Raw genomic sequence first — 22972 nt, forward strand, 5'->3', positions numbered from 1 at the left:
TAACAAAACCCCTCCTACTGTGCAGAAGAGCAGTTGCAGAGCATATACTTCACATCTGCCAGAACCAGACTGCCATTACCCTCATACAGGTTACTCATACCATATATCCCCTCGCTGACCCAATTATATTACATTCATTAGCTGTGCAGCAGTTGGTAAAGCCAGCACCAGCTCTGCCTCTCCCTAGGAAACAGCCAGGCGAGAATTGCTGCTCCTCTGGGAGCTCAGGGGCTAAACAGGAGCGGGTTCAGCAGGTCTTTGGCTAATCCTCAGCCACACACTGCTCCCTGTGCATTGTGATGCAAATTAAGAAGAATAAAGCAAAACAAAAATTTAAACCCCACACCTCATCCCCATAGCAATCATCAGCCAGTGACATTTGTAAAGCAAATGTAGTCCTTAATTTAACTTGACTCCAATTGAGGGTAGATACAGGGAGGCATGAACAGCTGAACCGAGATGGGGCTACAGCATTCCCGTTCTGTCCCTGGGAAGGGGATGGGATGCCCCTGCCCACACTGGAAGGTGAGAACCAACTTCAGCTGGTCTTCTTGCCTGCGCCAACGCACAGGCAGTTAGGGGAAGGGCAACCAGCAGAGACTACCACAGGGGAACAAGACACTCCCAAGATTTTGCATCCACCCACCCGACCACAGTATGGAGGTGCCCTGCACGGGGCAACTTAGCAACAGCCTCAATAATCCATAAGGAAAACCCAAAATTATTTTGAGCTATGGCAATGCAAATGAACAGACCAAATGTAAGGAGGAGCTCCGTTTTTATATTTTGCTTTCTTCTCCAGCTTGAAAACAGAAATACCAGAAACAGCCACAGACTTCTTTTTTCTTTCAAATAAGCAAGAGACAATAAAAGTTCATTCTGTACTTAAATGAAAAGAACTTTAAGCCAAGGACAAATCTTAGGGTTAGGATCTGAACTGTGGAAATCCACTTTTTTCAGGGAAATGTTGCCAGACCCTGATGCACAGCAGCTGAGGATGCACGTACATTTCTTTCCAGTGCTTGGTCACCACGGAACATTTTCTACTTCCTCGTGGAGAACCATGCAACAGGACATGCAGGACATGAGAAATACCATTTTTTTCCCCCAGCATGCAAAAGAGAGGGCTGTGATTCCTGAAGGGAAAAGAATGTACCCATTGTTACTAACTCCCACCAAAGAACTTCCCAGGGAGTTGCATCATGAAGGAGACAGAGCTCATCCACGCTGCCGCCTGGAGATGAGGTTGTGGACGCGGTACCTGACCCATTGCTTCCAGGGGATAGAAAAGCTTTACGAGATGACACACAAAGTGCTTGGCCAAGGGGCCAGACTCTGCACTAAGCTGTTGTATTTATGCAGCGTGTACTAACCGCATGAAATCCCCAGATGTGGTCCCACCAAAACACCTCAACTCTGAAATCAATGAAGCTACCCTGACTGAGCCCAGATGTGCCGTGAGGAATGTGAGTAATGAGTCCTGACTCACAGAACACTCCTAAATACTCTACAGATGCTCAAACACAAAAACATGTTGATTTTTTCAGATGAGGGAAAAAAATAATCTTCTGGTCAGCCTTCTAGGTAATCCCAAATCTACCCAAGCATCTTCTGAGGAAAACAGCACTCCAGTTGCTCCATAAATGAGAGATGCTTACCATCAGGTAATTAAAAAATGGACCAGTACAGTGTAGACAGTGCTCTGCTTTAACCCATGGCAAGTTGTTTGTGAACGTTCCTGAAGTCTTTCTGGATGCTGTGGGGATTCAGAAATACTGACACATTTCACAAAGGCCATTTTTCACACACTGACATGGGTTTTCCACTTGCCAAGTAGTAAATGGCTAGCATGAACTTCTAAAAATAACTTGCTATATTTAGCTGTGCTTTACAAATCTCTTGCAAAGGAATTACTGAATGTCTAATACTTCTGTTATATATTTATATTTTCTAATCAGTCCTTTATTGACCGAGTCTTTTATAAACTGCCATTTCACTATCTCAGCCGATCTAGCACAGGCTCCAGGGAAAAGGACAGGGCTGTGGTTCAAGTACAAATACATTTTTCAGTAACTCTCCCTACCTAGTAGACTTTTGTTTTGCAGGCTGGTTATCTGCCCTCTCTACCATTACCTAAACTTACAAATCACCCTCCCACTTTTTTCCCCATGTATTTTCTGTTTCCTGTCCTAAACCTAATTCTTTATTCTCATAAATTCTCATCCTTGCCCACGCAACTTCTTTGTGGTAAGTGCACAAACTTGCTTGACAGGCTTTTGTTTACAGTTTAATTAAAAAAAAAAAAAAAAAGACCAATAAAGAAATTCTTGACATTTATCATATATTCCTTATGCTTGTCTTCTCTCCCTTACTGACTGATGGAAACCTGCTATATACTGTACCTGTCACACTTCAGAAAAGCTGGCAAGCCTTACTTCACTGGATCAAAGATCAAGGAAGTTAAACACACAGAGAGGCTTTTCTGGCTGTCATGAGCAGAAGGAGATTGCAGGTCTCCTCACCAACAGCTCAGAAGTTAGGCAACATAACAGCTCAAACAACCAAATGAAACCAAAAAGCAAGCAAGCAAGGTTGGAAGGACAACAAATTTTGGGGGTATATTGGTCTGTTTTGGAGAAAACTGTGAGTGAGGTGGGATACAGCTTCTGGGGAGAATGATACTCTTCCCCTACCTCTGATTAAGTGAGCACTAATTACCAGTGTAACCATTCATCAGGAAGACAGGCACGCAGCAAAACCATATTTTAAAGCAAAATGAGGAGCACACTGTTCTCCCAGTGACACTCACTGGTTTCCTGGCAAGTGGCACTTGAGGCTGTATTCTTAATGTTTTTATAAAAGACAGTGTACAGATTCATTTTTTTATGATTTTTGCTTCCAAAACACCTGGACAGCCATGATCCTAAGCTCCCACGAAGTGCAGGACCCTTCAGCACTGCCTGGCCAGGCAGGGACAGCACACACAGATACCCGTGCTCTCCCCACCAACAGCAGCACGACAAAACCCCCACTGCCATCGGCACTCCATGTTCCTCATGGTGAGTGAGAGGTAAAACCACACTTAGAATGCCTGAGCTCCTCAAAGGACAATTTTTCACCTCTGTCCATTTTCTGGCCTTTCAAACTGATCTTGCAGCCCTGCAAAGCTGGAGGAGTTCCTTCAGCGCAACTGGAAAAAAGACACGAGGCAGTCAGCCCAGAACACGTGGCTAACTGAAATGGAAGTTGAAAAAAGATTAGCAGCCTTAGAAATCAGCAAAAATGTTGAAATGCACATTAAGAAATACTACAACTATTATTTATCTCAATCACATAGGTCATGACATCCATCCAGTATGTCAGAGGGGAACTGACCAAGTTTTCTGCATTAATTTGAACCCCAGGTTTACAGACAAGTTGCCTTCAAGAAGAGCCCCTGTTGCCCCAGAAGACCAAAGGGGCTGGCAAACACCCCTCTGCCAGCAGCACGGCTGCAGCCAGCCCATCTCGTATGTTATTTCACCCCAAACTCTCACGACCAGAATTCCTTTGTTCACAGTTCAGCTCCTGGCAAAGCCTGACCATTTAGGAAATGCTAGGGTTTTTTTATTTCAGTTGAGCAACGGTGATTCAGAGAGGAATATGCTTCATGAAGACCACCTGACCACAGCACCCACGGGTGTTGGGAAGCAACGCCTGTGAGCACTGTGCTCAGCACAGCTCCAGGACAGAGGCGATGGAGCCCCTGGTCAAGCTCTGCGCTTTGCTGATACAAATGAGCACCACGCTGCACACTTCCAATATAAGACTCAGTGTAATCACCGAGAAGAGCTCCAACAGGAATAACTATTTTTTTAGCAAATGCTCAGATGGGTTGCAGATGAAGAGAAGATTCACGGAGGAGGAAACACCGCCGCAGGCCTTTGGTGCACCATAGGCTAAAATCCAACCATGGGGGCTGGCTGCCGTGACACCAGCATGAATTTCAGACCACACGGTGTCCAAATCCAACTGTCACTACAACAGTGAATTGCTCAGCACCACCCTGGCACGTACTAAACTCGAGCAAAGGAAGGAGACCCTGCTGAGAGCTGCAGGGTGAGGGGAGCACCGCCTGGCTCCACAGGCACCAGCGCCACAGAGGAAGGCGGTGCTGGCATTCCCGTGCTGGGGCAGTCAGCAGCTCCCAAACCTGTTACAGGAGGGCTCTGAGGGCAGCAGCACGGGGATGCTTTCCTTCCAAACTGCAAGCACAGAGGCTGCTGACTGCCTGCCCTTGCAGCAGAGCATGCCGAGGCTGCTGCTGGGCGCAGGGGTGGTGATGCAAGGTGAGCTGTGACTGCGGCAGCTGGACATCACTGCAGGGACCAGGGCTGGAATTCAGGCAGGCGGCCAGATGGAAGTAGGGTGAGGCTAGCATGTGGCTCTGTCCACTGCACCTATCTATATCACCATCCCATAGAGGCCAGTAACCTTTTCTAACAGCCTTCCCCAATCCTGGGGACAGGGCTTAGTGATGTTGAGTAAAGGACGACCTCTCTAAAAAATGAAAATAATAAGAAGCTGAGCAATGAAAAGCAAATTAATTTTCTCCTTCCTCAGGAAGAGCAAGCTGTCGAGGAGAGGCTGAGCAGCCCACCTCCCAGGGGCATCAGGAGAACCCTGTGCAAAGTGCCTGCTTGTTAAGGACAGGGCAGAGCTGCACAAATCCTTGCAGTGCTTCAGGCCACCCGGAGCTCCCCAGCTCCAAGAGCAGCCAAGCAAGTTTTTGGCACGGGCGCTTTGGCGTAACCGGCAAGAGAGGGTGTGCTCCAAGAGCCGTGGCTCCCTGCTGTACAAGCAGTACGAACACAGGGAAAACAAACACGAAAACAACAGACTCTTATCCGGGGCAGAGCATTAGCAATCCCCACAGAGATATCTTATGATCTGCAGAGCCATCAGATGCATCTCATTTCAGCTTTCCAGCAGCCACCCTTCCCAGGCAGGGGCAAGGAGAGTAAAAACCAAGTGCTTTTGCAGGCGGCTTCAGCGAGTGAGCAGAGCCAGCGACTCGCTCCCCCGGCACGCGATGATTTCAGAGTTTCCTTCGATAAGGGCGCAGAGAGGGCCAGGCAGGAGGCCAGATGAGTCACACGCGGAGCAAGGGAAAGACTCACGAGCAGCTTACGAGCAATCCAAAGTGGTTCAGCGCGGGGAGAAATGCGCATCCCTCCTGTTCCACGGACAGGAGCTGCCTCCAGCATGGACACAGCTCGTCCCACGCCAGCTGGGAGCTCCCCTGGCAGCACCAGCACAGCCCAAACCCACCCACCTTGCAGGACACCGTTAGGTGGGCTTCACCCAGAGCTACCCTGCCTCTGGGCACCTCTGCAAGGTCCACATCCCACAAGGACTTGGGGGTCCAGCTCTGTGCCTCCACTACAGAGTGTCCTCCGATACCCTGCAGGTCCCCAGTTCATCATTTGATATCACAGGAACAGATCACGCCCCTTGTTCTCCATTTTCACAGCTATGAGGTTTAGTAAGATTAATAAAATTACTCCTGTTTTGAAAATATCTAGTTTCAGCACTCCATAATCAGTCTTGACTGGAGGAACGGGATAAGAAAAGGAAAGAGAACAGACTGCATAGAGCAACCTGAATTCTGGGCTTTACTTATATTTATAAACTTTAACTCAGGCTCTTTGGCTGCTCTTATCATTATTTGAACAACTCGTGACTGCACATTCACCTGCATGGAGAATTCGGTGACAAGAAAGGACAACAGCCAGAAAGGCAGTTTTTAAACTGGCCCCAGAAAGGAAAAGCCAGCACAACCTGGGGATTGCTGCTCCTGAGGAGGAGCTCAGCTGACAGTGGTGAGGAGTCTGTTAGGCAAAACAAAAAACAAAACAGAAAAGCCCACCATCACCAAAACAAAAAATGAGAAGTTTTCAAAAGCTTTTTTCTTCATACATAGCAGAAACTCGAATGGAAGGTTTGCACATTTGAAACATTTGTTTAACACTTAGTAAGAAAAGTAACTGTCGCCTGCTGAATTTCACCAGCGGTTTCAAAGGAGTTTTCATTTTGGCACGTTCAACATCTGTAAAATAGCATTGCTTGTTCGCAAAAAAGAACTTTGTCCTTTTTTTCCACAAATCTCAGTTCTTCAAACTGCCCAGAAACTCTGTACTTCTGATAGCCAGGGCCGAAGAGCCGTGTTCCCGGCAGCGAAGGTACCGCAGCCCGGCATCCATGGCACACTCTTGCCCCTTGCCCCCTCGGGGAATGGGCCATCTTGGCACTTCGGCTCCTCCCTGCAGACCGGACCCACAGCTGGGCACCCAGAGGTGGGTGCTAGAGCCATGTTCTCCAGGCAGGTACAATGTGGCACAGGGCTGAGGAGCAGTGTGGCCAGGACCGTGCCGCGGGGAGGATTCCGGCTGCACGCTGTGGCGTAAATGAACGAGGCTGCCGTTGCCACTCCATGAAGCTGGGCTGGCACACAGCAGGACAGAAGCCACCCGTGAAAAGGTTGTGGGTGACCATGGGATGCCACATCTGTAGTTACCAGTGTGCTACCAACAGAATTAATAAATAAAATATTCCAAAAATTTCTCAAGAAAAAAAAAGCCGGAAAAGCTGAGTCTTCACACAGTGACTCAAGAGGAAACTCTTCGGTCAGCAGCAGCACTGCTGCAAGCCCGTGCACTGTCAGACACGTTACAAAACATGGATAACACCCACATCCTCCCAGGGAAGGAGCCAGGAAAGGCAACAGAATATGGATGAAAAGCTCTTTGCGTGTCTCGCGTGGCAGAAGAAAAACATACTTAAACACATGAAAACAACTTAACCTCTTGCCCTGGCCCTCTGTGCCAATGTAGGCACGTCAGTTCTCGGGAAGCATATCAGGGCACCGATCAGGCTGGAAAAAGCCATCACAAAATATTGTGCATTGGTTTGTTTTAAGCTGGACCAGGGCTGGTCCACAGCCCATTCTCCAGCCTTTGCACTGGCAGGGAGGGGACTGGTGTGTGGTGCTGCTACGGCAGGGGCTGGCGAGGGGCAGGACGTGACCCCAGCCGATATTCCTGCCCTGGCCACCCCTCCTGTGGGCGACAAGGCAACGGATGGGGCAGCTGTAATCAGCAGAAGCCAGCACTTCCCCAGGAGGCGGCTGGGGTCCCCACCAACCCAGCTCAGGGGGCAGACCTGGCTCCCAAGGCTGGCAGCCGCAGGAAGGGGGAGCAAGGCTACCTCAGGACTCCCTGCGCCCACGCAGCGCGCGTGGAACATACCACCGCACAGCCACGGCACCCTGCCACCGAGCCCGGGGTGTCAGCCACGTGGCAAAGCAAACATGATGGCACCAATGCGCAGGGAGAGCAAGTTGCTCCGGCCTTGAGTAAAATCTAAGAAACACACATTAACGAACCCCGAAACAAGGGGCAAGATATGCCTTGCTACTGGAGTAGGCAGATACTGTGCATGCTCCTCGCCTTTCCTGCCTGCATCTGAAGATACGGCTTTGGTGGTTGGGGGGGAAGGTTGGTTGGCCTTTTGGAAGGGTTTCTTGTTATGTTTTTTTTTTTTTGCTATTGTTTTTTAATTTCTGGTTAAAGCACGTCTGGTTTAGATTTGCACCAACTTGGGGCCCTACATTCTGTACACAGCGACTACAGCTCAGGAAAAAAAGCTGCTTCATCGTCTGCCAGCTCCAAAGGGACTCCCCCCTCCCTACCTGTGCTGAGGACACCCACAGAGTGCAGATGTTCACCTGGGAGAGGGGCACTGGCAGCACGTGAGCTGAAACCCACTGCATTGACATATAGACACAAAAACTTTTTTTTTGCAACTGGAGCATCACTTCAGAGCTGTTGCAGGGGGCAGGGAATTTGAATTCCCATTCCACTCAAAGGCAGACACACAGGCCCATAGAGGAAAAAAAGGTGATGTGATTTTTTTCAGTGAAAGAAATCACATTTGGTGGATATCGTTATGCACATCCTAATTAGGTCAATGACACCAGAGTACTTCCAGTATCACTTCTGTAAATGGTATTGTGTGTTACCAGTACTGCAGAATACTGTGGTCTCTCCCACATACAGATACACACACACACACACACACACACAATTTACCTACTCAAGGCCTCCCAAGGTCTCTGTGTGAACAGCTTCCAGGCATTCCTATTATCACCTTTGCCATAAGGTGATGCAAGCCACACTCTGCAGCACATAGGTCTTCAAACCCTCAAGAAGACATTTTCATTCTATTACTGCATGCTTCTCTTTCGCAGAGGATCCTGGTTCCTGACTCAATTAGCATGTCCTCAATGTCTTTAACTACCTGAATGTAATTGGTTTAGGTCTAGGAGGTGTCTAAGTCCACACAACATGACCCTAAAGCAACTGCCTGTTTTTAAGCTGGGTATAGGCCTGATGTCTCTTCAGACAACTAGAGCTGAGAAGTAAGGAGAAAATTTTAAACGTTAGCAAACTGGCGTTTACGTTAGTAAACATTAGTAACTGGAGCCCTTACTGAATGGAAGTCCCAGCCAGGATGGAGAAGACCAGCAAGGAACGAACAAGTACAAGGAGAATACATTATTGCTAGAGGGGAGTGATGTATTTTCCAGCAAGTAATTTTTCCCCTACCGAAGTCCAGAAACAGCTTAACACTATCTGCTGTAGTATAATGTCCTCCAGGAGAAAGGGGGAAGGTGTCCCTGCAGCAGTGAGCCACCCCCTTCTGCAGAGTCAGCCCAAGGCAGCTCCTCCCAGTACCACCAGCATGGGTGGAAAACCAGGTCCACAGTGAAACAAGACTTCAGTAACGCTTCAGTGGGAAAGCGTCAGGGGACAACCAACAGCTCTGTGTCTGTGCTTCTTCTCTGTGATGCCTTCCCCAACACCCTTCATTTGGAAGGTGGCTGACGAGGCAGCGGGGCTGATACTTGGCTGGACATAGCCACGCTCCGGGCAGGAGCGTTCAGTCACTTGCTCCATCTGCAGCTCCGGGCTGAGGTTCCCCCTAAGCTGGTGTAATGACAAACAGCATCTCCAAACGCAGGGGCAGCAGATTGGCCAAGTTAATGAGGCCACCAAAACCTTGTTCGGCTGATTATACCCAGCCAGGGCCAACTCTTTGTTCTGAGAGCCATGCCTACTGGTACAGGGTCTGATCCTGCATTCATGCAAGTCAAGGCTCAGGTACTGAGTGCTGCTGGGGCACAGCATCAAGGGAATGCAAGGATACAACTGGAGGAGAAACAAGAGGACAGACCAGTTTTTAAGAAGTTGGATCCATTCAGCAGCAGCTGCATTATTGATCTGGGCATATGAGCAGCCTCTTCACACTCGCCTAGCCAGTGGCATCAGAGAAACTGCTTATACGAGTCTTGTTTGGACTCCGGATTCCCCTGGTTATACTGGGCAGTTTAATGAGCAGCTTTCCATGAGACAGAAGGCCTCTGTGCATCCACACGGACGATTTCTATGCACATCTTCATTAATGTGCCATATGCTGGCTCACAACTAAGCTGTCTTTGTGGGACAGGATATTTTTAATGCAGGCATCTCGATGCCAAGCCCTGCCAGGAGCGCAGAGCTAATGTTTGCCTGAAGAGCTGCCGCCTTCCCTGTGCCAGCAGAAGGGCATGTGTGTGTGGGACAGGCTCATTCCTCTTCCCCCTCTTCCAGAGGAGCTTTAGGTTTTTTCAGACATAGGCAAAAACCCGTGTCTGGCTGAAACATACTGTAGTGACAGATTCAAGCCTTTGTCCCTGCAGACTTTACATGAACCTACACACGGGGTTTCTGCACGAGCCGGGCAGACAGGCCACTCCATGGCTGCTTTAATCTCATTAAAATACTGCATTCTGCTGACACACTGCTTTATACACTCCAAAACATTAAACCCTCAAGCACTACCTCAAGCAACAGCAGAGAAACTTGTTGAGAACAGGTCTGCCATGCTGAGTATTGCAGAGTCCCCCGAGCTGACAAGCAAGCTCTCACATACAGCGCCGTGGTGCTGGACCTGCGGCAAGAGGATGATGGCCAGACCTTCCCTAGGTCCCTCGTTCAACCCTGTTTCTGGGGAAGAGCCCACCCAGTCCCTTTTGTTACAGACTGCTGTGTGCTTTGCAGGCATAGACGCTTCTACATGTTCCTTTATAATGTTGTCCTTCCAGGATAAAATACTTGCACTGCCTGGGGAGGCTGGTTAACTAACATGCAAAGTCAGAGGCAATCTGCGAAGCTTTATGCAGTACAGAAATCAAGTTCAAAACCGCGTAGGCAACATTTGCATGAGAAGTCAAAGCTCTTCCAGCTTCAAAGGACAGTTTATACCATTGCAGCACTTGTACAATAATAAAAAGATTCTCAGCCTGACATTTCTCAAACTCCATTTGATATATAATTGCGAGAAAAGATCAAAGACTGGGGGAAATAGACGGTTTTGCATTACCACACACACAGCAGAGCGCATCGAGCAGGAGAGATTAAAAAAAAAAAAAAACAGCATATTGAGCCACAGAAAGAAAATGCTGAAATGAAGCCATTCTTACAACTATGATGCTACAGAGTCACCTACTCCTGACATCCTTGCTTGTGGCCTCCAGCACGCAGCCTGCAGCCAGTCTTGTCTGCGATGCCAGTGCTGGCCACCACGGCACAGGGCTGTGAGCCCCAAGACACCAACAAGATGAATCCTCGGTGCCCACTCCAGGCCCTGGCCTGAGGGGACAGACGGATGCCAGCCCGAGAGGACAGACAGACGCCAGCCCAGCATGCTCTGACCAAGGCAGACCTTGCAGTTTCCATGGGGGCCAGCAAGGATTGCCGAGCTCAGCTTTCAGGGGACAGTGAAGCAGCCCCAGAGCAGCACTCGCCCGCAAAGCACCAAGGAAGGAAGCCCCGGGGAGGAAGGCTACCCTCCCAGCCCCTCTCCCTCTCTGGCCAGGGCCCAGCCACGGGTGGGCTTCAGCACTGCCAGCGCAACATACAGGATCAGCACCATCACTTGGCACTGCCAGCGACTCTGCATAGTCCTGGCACGAAAAAGAAGGGATGCAGCCAACTTTACAACAAGAATAACTCATATTTTTTGTCTCAAAGTAACTTATTTGCTATTGCTGACTTTCATGGCCAAGATTATTACAAATGACCAATATTTTTCTCTGCTTTAGTCAATTTGATTTCTCATCTGACACAACCTTATACTCAGTCATCTTATGATGTCCCACATATAGTCAGCTGTCGGGGCTCTTCAGTCAGCTTCAGCCACTTGCAGAGGGAGCAACCTGGCTGTAATTGCATGAGCACCCACATCAGGACGTGGGGAGCTGTGGGGCACTTGGGAGGGGCTTTACCTGTGGTATTTTATTTATTTCAGCTGGTAACATAGAATCATAGAATACCAGGTTGGAAGGAACCTCAAGGATCATCTGGTTCAATTTTTCTTGGTAAAAGCAATGTCAGTCAGGTGGGTGGGGTGGAACCAGTTCCTCTTAATCCCTTGAAAAGCAAAAGGAGTTTAAAGCACTGAAGTGCAACCCTCATTCAGGTAACAGCCTCCCACTTCAGACAAAACCCTGAAGCACTATCTGCTCTGCAGAAGGGGAAACTGAGGCACACAGCAGACCAAGGGGAGCTGAAATTCCCCCTTACTGCCTCCCTCCTCTGCAGAGCTGGACAGCAGGACTAAAACCACAAGCACATGTCTTCCCATTCGTGTGGGCTGGGGCAGCTGGAGAGAGGCTTTCTGCAGCCCCCAGCCAAGCCTCCTCTGAAGCCTGTGCTCTGGAGCAGCACAAGCCATGGCTGCTGCGGGAAGCCCGCCTTCAGCTCGCTCCTCACCCCAAGCTAACCCACGCAGGAGCTGCTCCTGGCTCTGCCCTGCTGCAAACCCAACAGAGGCTGGGCTTTCCAGGGACGGTTTCCAGTGCTGGCCCCTGAACAACTGTGCTGGGCAGAGCACTCCCTCCTGCTTCTCCCTGCAGAGAAGCAAGAAGTAGGGAAGTCCTGCTGCCTGCGAAAGCACTTACCCCGCGGCTCCAGCTGTGGTTCCAGCCTTGCCCTGGGATGAGGAAGGGAAGTTCAGCTTTTCATTAGAGATATCAAGGGAAGCTGAAGTCGGCAGACTCCTGCAGAGGAGCAGCAGCTTGGAAGCGGATGAATTTCCTCACCAAGGCCCACGTCCCCCCTGCTGTGGGTTCCCACTGCCCTTGTCTCCCCATCTGGGAGCTCAGGAGCAGCAGTTTTGGTTTGGCAGACAGTGGAAGCAATGCTCCTGAGCTGCGTTGACAGACTCCCCAGCAGGGACAACCTCCAGCAGATCTCCATGCTATGGCATCTCCTGCAGGAAGAGAGCCTCAGCTCTCTTTCTCTCCAGGATAATGGGTGGGCACCCATAAGCTGAGACCCCCTGAGCCTTCACTCATCTCCTAGAGAAAGTGCTGAGCACCTGCACCACACGTGCATGCCACACATGGGAATCACTTAGGGAAGGGGATTAAACAACATTTCATGCAGGTCAACAGGAAGTATCCTCTGAGGAAGGGCCCGGGTCACAGTGAGCCCCAAAACCGCTGGGTATAAACATCAGCAAACAAGTCTGGAGGAAAGACGTGGCTGCCTTAAAACTGCTCCCCACAGCACACCACAGTCAGGTCACACTCGGAGTGATTCACCACTCGCCATCACTGACTATTGCTGCAAACAGACTTAAAACTGGGAAATGGGAGTACGTGCATTTGTAAAACAAGCATTCCATTTAATTAAAACAGCACACCTAACAGCTAAACACATACCACTGGAAGCATTTCATATTACGCATTTACAATTCCAGGCTACTTGAATGACTTGTTTAAAAAATTTGCACTCAGTTTGATACAAATACAATCATGGTGAATTAATCTACCAGTTTTTATTGGGCTACAAAAAAGTCAAAATACATCCAAATATCTCAAAAAGAAGTCACCAAAATAGCATTTACTAGATGTGGGATGTCTAGCTTGTGCTGCTGACATAATAAAGTGATATCAAGTGTTTTTTTTTCTTTTTTAGCCTCTAGAGACTCTGCTACAACACTCCTAATATTTTACTATCCAGCAGGTATGCTAGGACAACCTTAACTGGTCAGACACTTTCAACAAGAAAATTGCCAGCAACCAAGAAAAGAACAACATACACGCTTCTCGTATCACAGACAACTCAAAAACACTTGGCTTCATCCAGTGCGTGAACTTAAGGTCCTGCGGAACTCCACGTAAAGTCACGCTCACTTTTTCCCCCCTATTACTTGGCAAATGGAAAATAAAAGGCAACTTTAAGCAGTCTCAGATTTTTAAGTCTATGTGGACTGTGTTTGGGGCAGATCACATAAAGCCCAACAGACTCTATTTTCCTGCAATGGGAAACTGCACTTCTTTTCTTGGTAGCCCGCATAAGCATTGCTGTGCTTGCATAATTCACATGGATGCATGTGCCTGTATCCAGACAGACTGTGCTGCACCCGAGCCCTTTGTTCGGCAGTTTCCATCACCATGTCAGGCTGAAGAGCCCGCCAGCTGGAGACAGCAGGTGTCTGACATTTCTACAAGTCTAAGCAAAACAGGGGACTGATTTGCTTTAAATCTTATATAGGAGTTCATTCATAAATTAAACAGCAGACACACAGACAATATATACATCTGTAAAGGCACCAGAGGTCTGTATTCAGTGCACTGAGTCAATACCTTGGAACAGTTTGGCCAAAGGTTTAACCAAGAGGGTGACTCACTCGTTAAAAGGGTAAGGTGGAGGACAGGACCTCTGGGCAGATAACAGACAGGTCCAATAAGAACAATCATTATAATTAACTGTCTACCCTTGACAAAGAAATCTCACTCTCCCTGTCCTGGAGAGACTATCATCACCTTTGCTTCCCAGCTGCTGAGGGACAGATCCATCCCACAGCGCTGCCAAGGAGTTAGAAACAAACCAAGAGCCATCGCGGTCACAGACCGGGAAGCAGGATTTACCCGCCATCAGCCCAAGGTGTTTAGGCAATGGACAGTGAATAGTCCCAGATTCCTATCCACTGTTCCATACAGACAGGATTCAGAGGAAGGTCCAGAGTTTTTTTAAGATTATCTGTTAACTAAACAGGAGGGGGTGAATCCCAGGAACGTATGGAAGCCCAGGCAGGTATCAGCCTCAGCACCATCTCCAGCCCTGCCCACTCTGCCAGGCCACCCCTCTGCCTGCTGCTCCAGCTGCACCCTTAAAAAGAAAACAGCACAAAACCACAACCGCAGCATTTCAGAAAAAAAAAAAAAAAAAAAATGGGGTTTCCTCAGTCCTGGGGAGTTATCTGTGCTGTCTGGGTGTGCTTTTTCCTTCTACTTCTCCCCTTCTTCCTTCACCAGTCTCACTGAGACGGGTCTGCTGACCCAGCAAAATCTTCTCGCATCCCTACTCCAAGCACAGCATTAGGGCTTACAAACAATAAAAAGGGAAATGGTTTTGACCAAAGTCATGAAGAAAAAGCAAAGTATTTACATTAACAAGCAGGCGTGTTTAATTCCCTTTGGTTTTCTTTTTTTGCCTTTTTTTTTGCCCTGGACTGAGCAGAGATTTGGAGGTTTTCTGTAGTACATTTTAGCGTCTTATAGTCCTGTGATGTCTGGTGTTTCAGTCATATTTGCTTTTGTTTTTACCATTTTCCAGATGGGCAAACACAGGCTATTCCAGCCATGGCCTTGATAACAAGGAAGCTCTGAATTATTCTTAACAAAAGGGCAACAGCTAAACCTATTAATACCAAATAAAAACCAACCAGCTGGCAAGAAAAACAGCATATGATCACACTCTGCCCTGCTAATGTTTTTTGTCTTCATTTGGCCACATGCAAGCACAGCATTCATAGCTGCCATGCTGTCACACACTTTTGGACATATTTTAATGCATACTTATAAAAGCAGAGATGATGTGAGAGACAAAATGGGGAAAGGTATCTACAGCTCTTGGAGGAAAAAAAAATTCTAAGCTGGAGGATAGGTCAGTAAAGCATTAAACACACTGGACTGTGTGGTTTCAGATGATAGACCCTGGCCCAGGTACCTCTGATGGTCTCAGTCAGTACTTCTGAACAAGTGACTCCTTTAAAGTCAACACTGATATCGATATTTAATTGGAAAAAATTTCTCATATTTATTAAAAAAAAAGAATAAACCACCCACAACAAAAGAAGGACTAAAGACTATTCCCGGATGGAGCCCTCTCATTCTTGCAGCGTGTCAGCCCAAGGAAGCAGGGCTGGGTGATGAGGTGACCTGTGCTGCCCTGGCCACGCTCCACTCGTTCTTTGGTGAAACAAAACAATCAAGCACCTTCCCCGAACAGAAGATTATTCTCCTTATCGAAGGCGGTGCTGGGGAGAGCTCAGCCAGCTCAGCCGCGGGTGCTGGGCGATGCTGGCAGTGCCAGCCCCGCTCACCGGGGCGGTGGGGTCAGGGCTGTCCCCGCGCAGGGGCAGCTCTGGATGGACGGGACAGCGCGGCGTGGCGGGTGGCAGAGCTCGCTGCCCGTGGCCTGCCAGCCCGCCCCGAGGCCATGCCGGCGACGAAGGCAGCTGCCAAGCGCCGGGGCCCGGCTGCATGAGGCTCCAGGGGAGCCAAGGCGAAGGTGGGCTTCCAAAACCAACGTCTGCCGGGTGATGTTCAAGAAGGAGAAATCCCGCTCAGCCCGGGGCGCAGAAGCACCGGCTGCTCCCGGGGGAGCCTTGGAGAGGCCCCGTCCCCGAACCACCTCCGGCACCACGGTGCCGACCGGCACATCGCCGGCACCGGCGGTGACGGCCAGGACACGGCCCCCCGGCCCCTCCCCGCTCCCGCGGGGCTGGAGGCCGCCAGCCCCCCGGCGCTGCCCGCCCCGCTCACCCCGGATGGCGGCGATGAGCGCGTTGCCGTCCTTGATCACCTCCTTGATGAATTTGTTGGTCCGCTCCAGCTCCTGCTCGTAGCACTTGAGCCGCTCTCGGAAGTCGGGGCTGTCCAGGTAGCAGTCGCTGAACTCCAGCGGCGGGTGCCCCATGGCTCCGCGGCGGCCGCTCCCTCCCGCCGCCGGCACCGGCACCGCCGCGCTGCGGGGCGGGCGCGGTTACGGCCCCTTCCCTCCGCCCCGGGCTCCCCGCGCCGCGGCCATGCCGCCGCCCCGGCGGGCACCGCCCCCGGCCCTGCCCCGGGCGGATCGGGCGGGCGGGGCCTGCCCCCGCCCGCGGTTCTCCCCCCGCCACCGGTCCCCGCACCGCGGGGCCGCGCTGGGCCAGGCCGGGCGCTCGGCCGAGGCGACCCCCGCCCCGCTCGACCCCCGCTTCCGGCCGCCCCGCTGCTGCCGGGACTTGTAGTCGTGCGAGGGCCGGGCCCGGCCCGGTCCCGCCGGGCAAAGCTCGCCGCCGTCGTGGGCCCGCTCTCCCCTCCCCGCGTGGGGCGGCCTCGGGTGAGCGCCCTGCCTGGCCGCCGCGTTAATGCCCAGGGGACGTGTCCCGGGTGGGACGTGGGGTCAGCCCGCCGGGCCGGGCCGGGCCGGGTCCGGAGAGGCCGCGGAGGGTTCGGGCGGCTCCGCCGCCCCGGGCGCTGCCGGCCGCGCGCGCCGAGGGCGCCCCCTGCCGGCGGGGCGGGGGGGGGGGGGTGGGGGGGTGGGGGGGTGGGACCCGCGTTGCCATGGACGCCCTGGCGGCGCATGACGCGGCGGCGGCGCGCGGGGTGATGACGTCCGCGTGGCCTCCACGTCGTCTGGGCAGCCAAGATGGCGGCGGCGGAGGGGAGCGGTGCCGGGGGGCCGTTGGTAAGTTTGCGGGTGGCGGGAGCGGGCGGGCGGCCCCGGGGCTTCCTGACGGGCCTCGGGAGGGGCGGCGGCGTTCGGCCGCGGGATTGGGAGCCGCGGCCCGACCGGCCTCGGCGGCGCCGCGGGAGCTCCAAGCTCCGGCCGAGCGCGGTGCGGGGGGCCGGGGGCGCTCGGCCCCCCCCTCGGCGAAGCCGGGGCGGGGTGCGCGGCGAGCGGCGGCTGGGAGGCCGTGGCGGGCGGTGGTGGGCAGGGAGCGGTCGGGCTCCTGCCGCTCCCCCCCGCAGCTTCCCGCCTGCCCCGGAGTTTACAATAGAACTGCTCGGGCTGTTTTCTGTTTGTAGTTGTCGCTGGGAACTCGAGTGCTTTAATTAACTCTCGGCTTGGGTGGAGGAAATCAGTTCTGTTAATGTTCGGCTGTTAACAGTCTTGGCTTTCTGCTCGGGCTGTAAATGTCTGTCCAGTTGCTCACGAGTTGTCTCCCCACGGAGTTCGTGAAAGACAACGTGCTTTGCTGCACCGGTGTGGCTATGCAGCTGTAAGGCATTATATTACTTGAAAAGCACAATCTTTTTACTTTCTTTAGTTATTGCTGACTAAATAGAGGACAGAAAGCAGGTTACTGGGAGTTACTGAAGAAAATGGAAATGCTTTGCTTGTACATGTGTACTCCCCTCTTTAGACTGTGAGCTGTTTAAATCAGGAAGGGCTCTGCTGTTGACCATGTTATTAAGTGTTGTATCTGTGAATTCTAAGCAGTTATTTTCATCCTAAACCCAGCTGAAAACCCCGTGAAGTGACTATGAGCTGGCTTGCTTTCTAAAGCTTTTAAAAACTATTTAGTTTGCAGGTCTTGCAGATGTGTCAATATCTGAAGATATTCCAGTGGAAGGGGAGATTACTGTTCCTGTCGGATCTCACTCTCCTGATGAAGATTACTCTACACTGGATGAGCCTGTTAGGGATACTATTGTGAGTCTGTGACTCTAGGGTAAAACACGTGTTTTGCTGATACCTTTGCCCAACTGTTAAGTAAAAACTATCAAGCTCTACTTGACTTGTACTTCATTGTACGTTTGGTGATTTTTTTTTTTTCTTTAAGGACTAGTCACGTAAAATTAATTTTTGAGGGCCAAAAAGTACTGGAATTACGCCCCCAGAGTTTCTTTGTGATCTCAAAATCTTTGCAAGGGTGAAGGCTTGAGATGGATCTCGGGAGAAAGCTCTCCTGACTAATAGGATTTTTCATTCATTTTCTTTTCCTAGAGGAGTAAACAAATTATTGTTCTTAATTGGGTGTCATGAAAGGATATGATATTGTGTGTGTTAAGGAACGCAGAAAAAGTAGGCATTGTTTGTTGCAGAGGATGCTACAGAAATTTTTGAGTTGGATCCTGTCTCGATTTACCATCAATACTCCTTTACTTCTATCTTCCTGCTTTTAGTTGTGAACAGTAATTTTTATGAAGAGGTAAGTTAAAGTGTTACTTTTTTTATTTCAGATGAGAGATCTGAAGGCTGTTGGGAAGAAATTTGTCCATGTCATGTATCCAAAGAAGAGCAGTGCACTCCTCAGAGACTGTACGTATAAGATTTGCAAAATCCTGAAAGGATGTTTTGCCAACAGACTTTGCCTACGTGGGAAAAGGAAGGGTTCAGTAGAACGTGGCAGTTCAGAAGTGTCTGTTCCACGTTCTCTCTGTTGTTATGGAATGTTGAATAGCAAACGTGAAAAATCAGTGTTACCAATGGTCTTTGAAAGTAGAACATGTGCCAGAATATGTAGAACAGGTAGCTTTAGCAGTTGGCAGGTTTGGAATAAATTATATTATAGAACGTGGTATAAGATGCTAAATAAGAAAATTATAAGGAAGTATAATATGGAAGAAGATACATCATGAGCTGGAAAAGGTGCTTTATTACTCCCAGGAAGATGAAACTCAGCATCATTCTATGATGTTTATGATTTTATTATTTCCTTTACTTACAGGGGATCTTTGGGGCCCTTTGGTGCTTTGTGTCTCACTTGCACTGTAAGTACTTATAGTGGGTGGATTTGTGTTTTTTATAGTCTTTTACACTGGAGAAATGAGAAATTAAAAATTTCTGATTGCATGTATAAAGGTCAAGTTCATCTGATCCTTCTCTGGTCTTCTGCAGACACTACCTGTTCAGATTTTCTTATAAAACATGTTTGTGACACTTCAAGCCCATTAGGACCTCCTGTTTGTAAATTTGGGATTTAAGGGTGAATTCTTCCTAGTCCCCTGTCATAAGAATGATTTTACTGATAGGTATTCTGATTCATGTTGTCCTTGATTTTAATGCATTTGGCCAACTTTGACCCTAACCTGCAGGCCAAAAACTTTGTCCAAGAGCTGCAGTGTACGTGCTGCATATCCTGTAGAATCAATGGAAAAAGATAAACTGTTGTAGTAGTTCCTACATGGAGATGATGGTGGCTCCCAGGAGTTTCTGGTGTTCTACTGGAGCGTTGTGTGTGCAGATCTGCCTGGGGGTAGAATGGAAATGTTGGTGAGATCTATCAACTGAAGCACACCTGTGTAGTTTGTACAGAAACCACACAGTAAAATGCTGGTTAAGCTTTAGCAGAAGTAGACAGTGTAATTTAAATATTTAAATCGATGCATGCTCACTTTTCCAGGCTTTCATTGCTTCTGTCCTGTAGTTAAGGCTTTCCTTAAGGCTTTCGTGTTTTATCATGCGCCACACTGCCTGGTTGGAGAGGTTACCAAACTTTTAGTATCTTAATTTTCATCTTTTAGCCTGTTGTCTGTGGGTTTGTTCTCTATCTGCTTACACAGTCCTCAAAACAGTAAACAAATGGGCTGAAATGCCCTCTATTGAGCCACAAGCATTTTCCTTTCCTATACAAAATTGAGGACACTACTGAAAATAAGAAAACGGACAAAAAATGATCAGTCAGCAGTCTATCTGGGGATCAATGTTTTGGGCTCCTATTCTGTCATCTACTCCAAGTCAACAAAAACTCACTCATCGGTTGCAAATGACTCCTTTTCTCTGTTATCTACAACAGGATGCTTCAGGGTGGATCAGCAGATAGTAAAGATGATGGAGGGCCCCAATTTGCTGAGGTCTTTGTCATCATCTGGTTTGGTGCAGTTGTCATCACACTAAACTCAAAGCTTCTCGGAGGAACTATGTGAGTGCTGGTTTATTTAGTAGCAGTTAAAATGCTCCTATGCATGGAGTTTCTGCAATGCTTTGGTTTGATTACTTTTTTCCCTGTTTATGTCTCTCTTTTCCAGATCCTTTTTTCAGAGCCTGTGCGTTCTGGGTTACTGTGTCCTGCCCCTGACAGTAGCAATGCTGGTGTGCAGACTGGTGCTGCTGGCAGGTTCTGGGACTGTCAGCTTCATTATACGTCTTATTGTAGTAGTAGCTATGTTTGGTTGGTCAACATTAGGTGAGTACCTTTTGCACTCACAACACTGTTGTGTGCACTGAGTAGTTCAAGGCTTAAGGAGGTAGATCTGCATGCGTTCTGTTGGGTAAAGCCAATGGATATTGTAGTTTAAGGTGTTTCCTAGGTTGCTGAAGTATTGTAGAAATAGTTCTGCCTATCTTTGTGTCGGCAGAGGTTCAGCCTCTGCCTGTGCTCCTGTTGATTTTCATGCTGATATGCAAATTACCTTTGGTCGAAGGGTGGTAATGTAATATTAAACTCCATGTGAGACTACTGGGTATTTTATTCTGTGAACTGTGTTATAAATACTACTAGGAAATGCTAATTTCATACAGATGCACTTGCATTATTTCTCCTGTTCTTAATCTGTAAGGCTGACTCTTATTACAGAATGTTAATCAGCATTTATCTTTCTATATGATAAAATTTTATTCGGTGAGTATAGACCACTGGTATTGAGCAATGGATTACTCTGTTTTCTCTCTCAGCATAACTGTAATGCAGATCCTAATTCAAAATTGTTAACATCTGCAGTAGATCTTAGACTTTTAGTTTTACACTGCTCACATTTCAAGTCTTTTTTTTTTTTACCAGCATCTACAGCTTTCCTGGCAGACAGTCAGCCTCCGAACCGCAAAGCTCTTGTTGTCTACCCCATCTTCCTCTTCTACTTTGTTATCAGCTGGATGATTCTCACCTTCACACCTCAGTGATCTCCAATCGGAAGAGACTGTGTAATACGGACTGGGAGTTTTTTCCATGAACACTGCAGTTAATCATTGGCTTTATCTCTCTCTAATTTATATATATAGTTATTGTAAAAAGGCAGGTTATGGGATAAAGCCAGAGAACTGCAAAAATTGGTCATTTGTGTGTCCCTCTTTTTGAAAGATACAGAGGTCCAGCTGCTGAGGGGTTTTTTATTTAGCCCTGCTCTTTAGTTTTGTTAAATAAGAAATGCCCAGTGTGATAGGGATTATTCTATCTGAGGAATAGAGCAGGAGACTCTGGAATTTCAAGACACTGGGTAGATGAAGGTGAAGTTACAGGATCACACGACTTGCCAGAATTCTTGCTTGTGCTTGGATTCTCACTGAAGATGAATATGCCTTATGAAATAATAGAACTTAATTGCTGTTATGTGTTAGGGAAGAAATGTTGTTGACTCCTTTTTCATTCACTTAGAATGGTAAAATGTATATAAAGTGCATCATAAGACTGTGAGCTTTCACTTTAAAATTAGATTTTAATGAAAAATAAGTTGGGTCCATTTTGCAGTTAATTGGAGCTGGGTGGAAGGGAACTGCCTTTGCTCACACTCCTGTATTGCATATTTGTTTCATCCCTTCATATGTCAAGAAAGAGTGTTTCAGCCAAATGCCTTCAACACCATAGTTACACTGACTAATCCATGTATCTCATGAGAGGGAGTGTGTTTACACTGGATAGTTACAGATCATTCCATGTGACCATAGATTAGAGAGTTAGAAGTCATGGAGAAACAGTCACAACTGGTTTGCAACAGGGGCTTAGCTATCACTCTGCATATTGAGAATGGAAAGTTGTCTGGAGAGTACCAAGGAAAGTGTATATATATGTTTTTTTAAAAAAAAAAAAAAAGGTTGTTTGAAGTGAGTTGTGGTTTTGAGGTTTTGATATGCAGGATGCTTGGGTGCTAACGTACCCCACCAGGACTTGTGCCCAAAAGTTTTAAAATGGGTCGGAGGAGGGAAAATAAATCATGATGAAGGTGGTGGCTGTTATGAAGTAGGAATGAATTCCGGTCTTAATTGCTTGTATGTGACTTTCATTTACCTGGACAGCATTTCAACATAATGCATACAAATTAGCATACTGTTTCTCTGTACTTATAATGAGATGTGAGAACCTTTTCTATAGTGTGGGGTTTTTTGTTTTTTTTTTTATTTTTTTTTGGGGTTTTTTTGTTTTTTTTTTTGTTTGTTTGTTTGTTTGTTTTTTTTTTTTGTTTTGTTTTTTCTTTTTTTCTTAATACTTTCGTAAAAGAGGAGGAGGCTTTCTCCTCCAATTCCCTGTAGGTGCACTTATGTACCTTGCCTGGAAAACCATATACAGGTGTACAAGTGTGTAATTTATATTTCAGCATGGGGATTGCAACCTGTAGAATTGCTTTTTGAAAACTGTACAGAAACTATTTATGTTGCCCCTTATTTTCAGTAAGCAATTCAAGGGGGGAGCTTTGTAACATCTGGAGGTGAAAAAGCTGCTGTTAAAATGTCACTTTTCCTGGAAATGAGCATCATATTTCCTTTTTCCTGTAGTAATGCAGATAGATCTGAAGTTGATGTATGTGGGTCCTGCTGAGGTGTAAATACACCTAATTTATATTTATATATAAGTGCAGTTTCTGCTATAAACACTATAAGTATTTGATAGTTGGGATGGAAATTTCTAAATATGCTAATTAAAAGTACATTTTTGCATTTCTGGGACTGTGGAGAAGTCGGGAAGGAAAAATGAGTTGCTCTCAGCAGGGACCCCGCTTTGCTGCGGAACAGTCGTTACTGACGAGTACGTGTGAAGCTGATGGCTGTTCTTGCTCCCTGCCTTGCGCCTCCGTCCGTGGCTGTTCCAAGGTGCTGCAAGAGGAGCTGCAGCATTTTGTAGACATGGGTATACCATGGAAATGGACAGTTTTTAAACTTCCATTAAATTATGACTGGTA

General features: G+C 48.3%; 2 protein-coding genes across 3 annotated transcripts in view; one reads left to right on the forward strand and one right to left on the reverse strand.

Moving 5' to 3' along the window:
• Positions 1-16165, reverse strand: part of OPHN1 (oligophrenin 1) — a 67314-nt gene extending 51149 nt beyond the window's left edge. For both annotated transcript variants that reach the window (XM_042807084.1, XM_032995913.2), the window contains exon 1: positions 15917-16165. In XM_042807084.1, coding sequence (XP_042663018.1) covers positions 15917-16070 — 154 coding nt within the window. In that variant the 5' untranslated portion in view covers positions 16071-16165. The remainder of the gene's footprint in view (positions 1-15916) is intronic.
• A 529-nt stretch (positions 16166-16694) lies between these two features.
• Positions 16695-22972, forward strand: YIPF6 (Yip1 domain family member 6). The gene is made up of 7 exons (XM_042807085.1): positions 16695-16823; positions 17664-17792; positions 18323-18401; positions 18811-18853; positions 19879-20004; positions 20111-20268; positions 20863-22972. Exons 1-7 carry the CDS (start codon positions 16785-16787, stop codon positions 20979-20981), a joined length of 693 nt encoding a protein of 230 aa, XP_042663019.1. The 5' UTR covers positions 16695-16784; the 3' UTR covers positions 20982-22972.

Source organism: Tyto alba, unplaced genomic scaffold, assembly GCF_018691265.1.
Source record: "Tyto alba isolate M040663 unplaced genomic scaffold, T.alba_DEE_v4.0 Super-Scaffold_5, whole genome shotgun sequence".
Taxonomy (NCBI): domain Eukaryota; kingdom Metazoa; phylum Chordata; class Aves; order Strigiformes; family Tytonidae; genus Tyto; species Tyto alba.

Bases quoted from the DNA above. Each gene is read 5' to 3' on its own strand.
- YIPF6 (XM_042807085.1), top strand. From the start codon at position 16,785: ATGGCGGCGGCGGAGGGGAGCGGTGCCGGGGGGCCGTTG. The intron at 18,402-18,810 runs GTACGTATAAGA...CTTTACTTACAG, and splicing joins CAGTGCACTCCTCAGAGACT to GGGATCTTTGGGGCCCTTTG. The intron at 20,005-20,110 runs GTGAGTGCTGGT...TCTCTTTTCCAG, and splicing joins AAGCTTCTCGGAGGAACTAT to ATCCTTTTTTCAGAGCCTGT.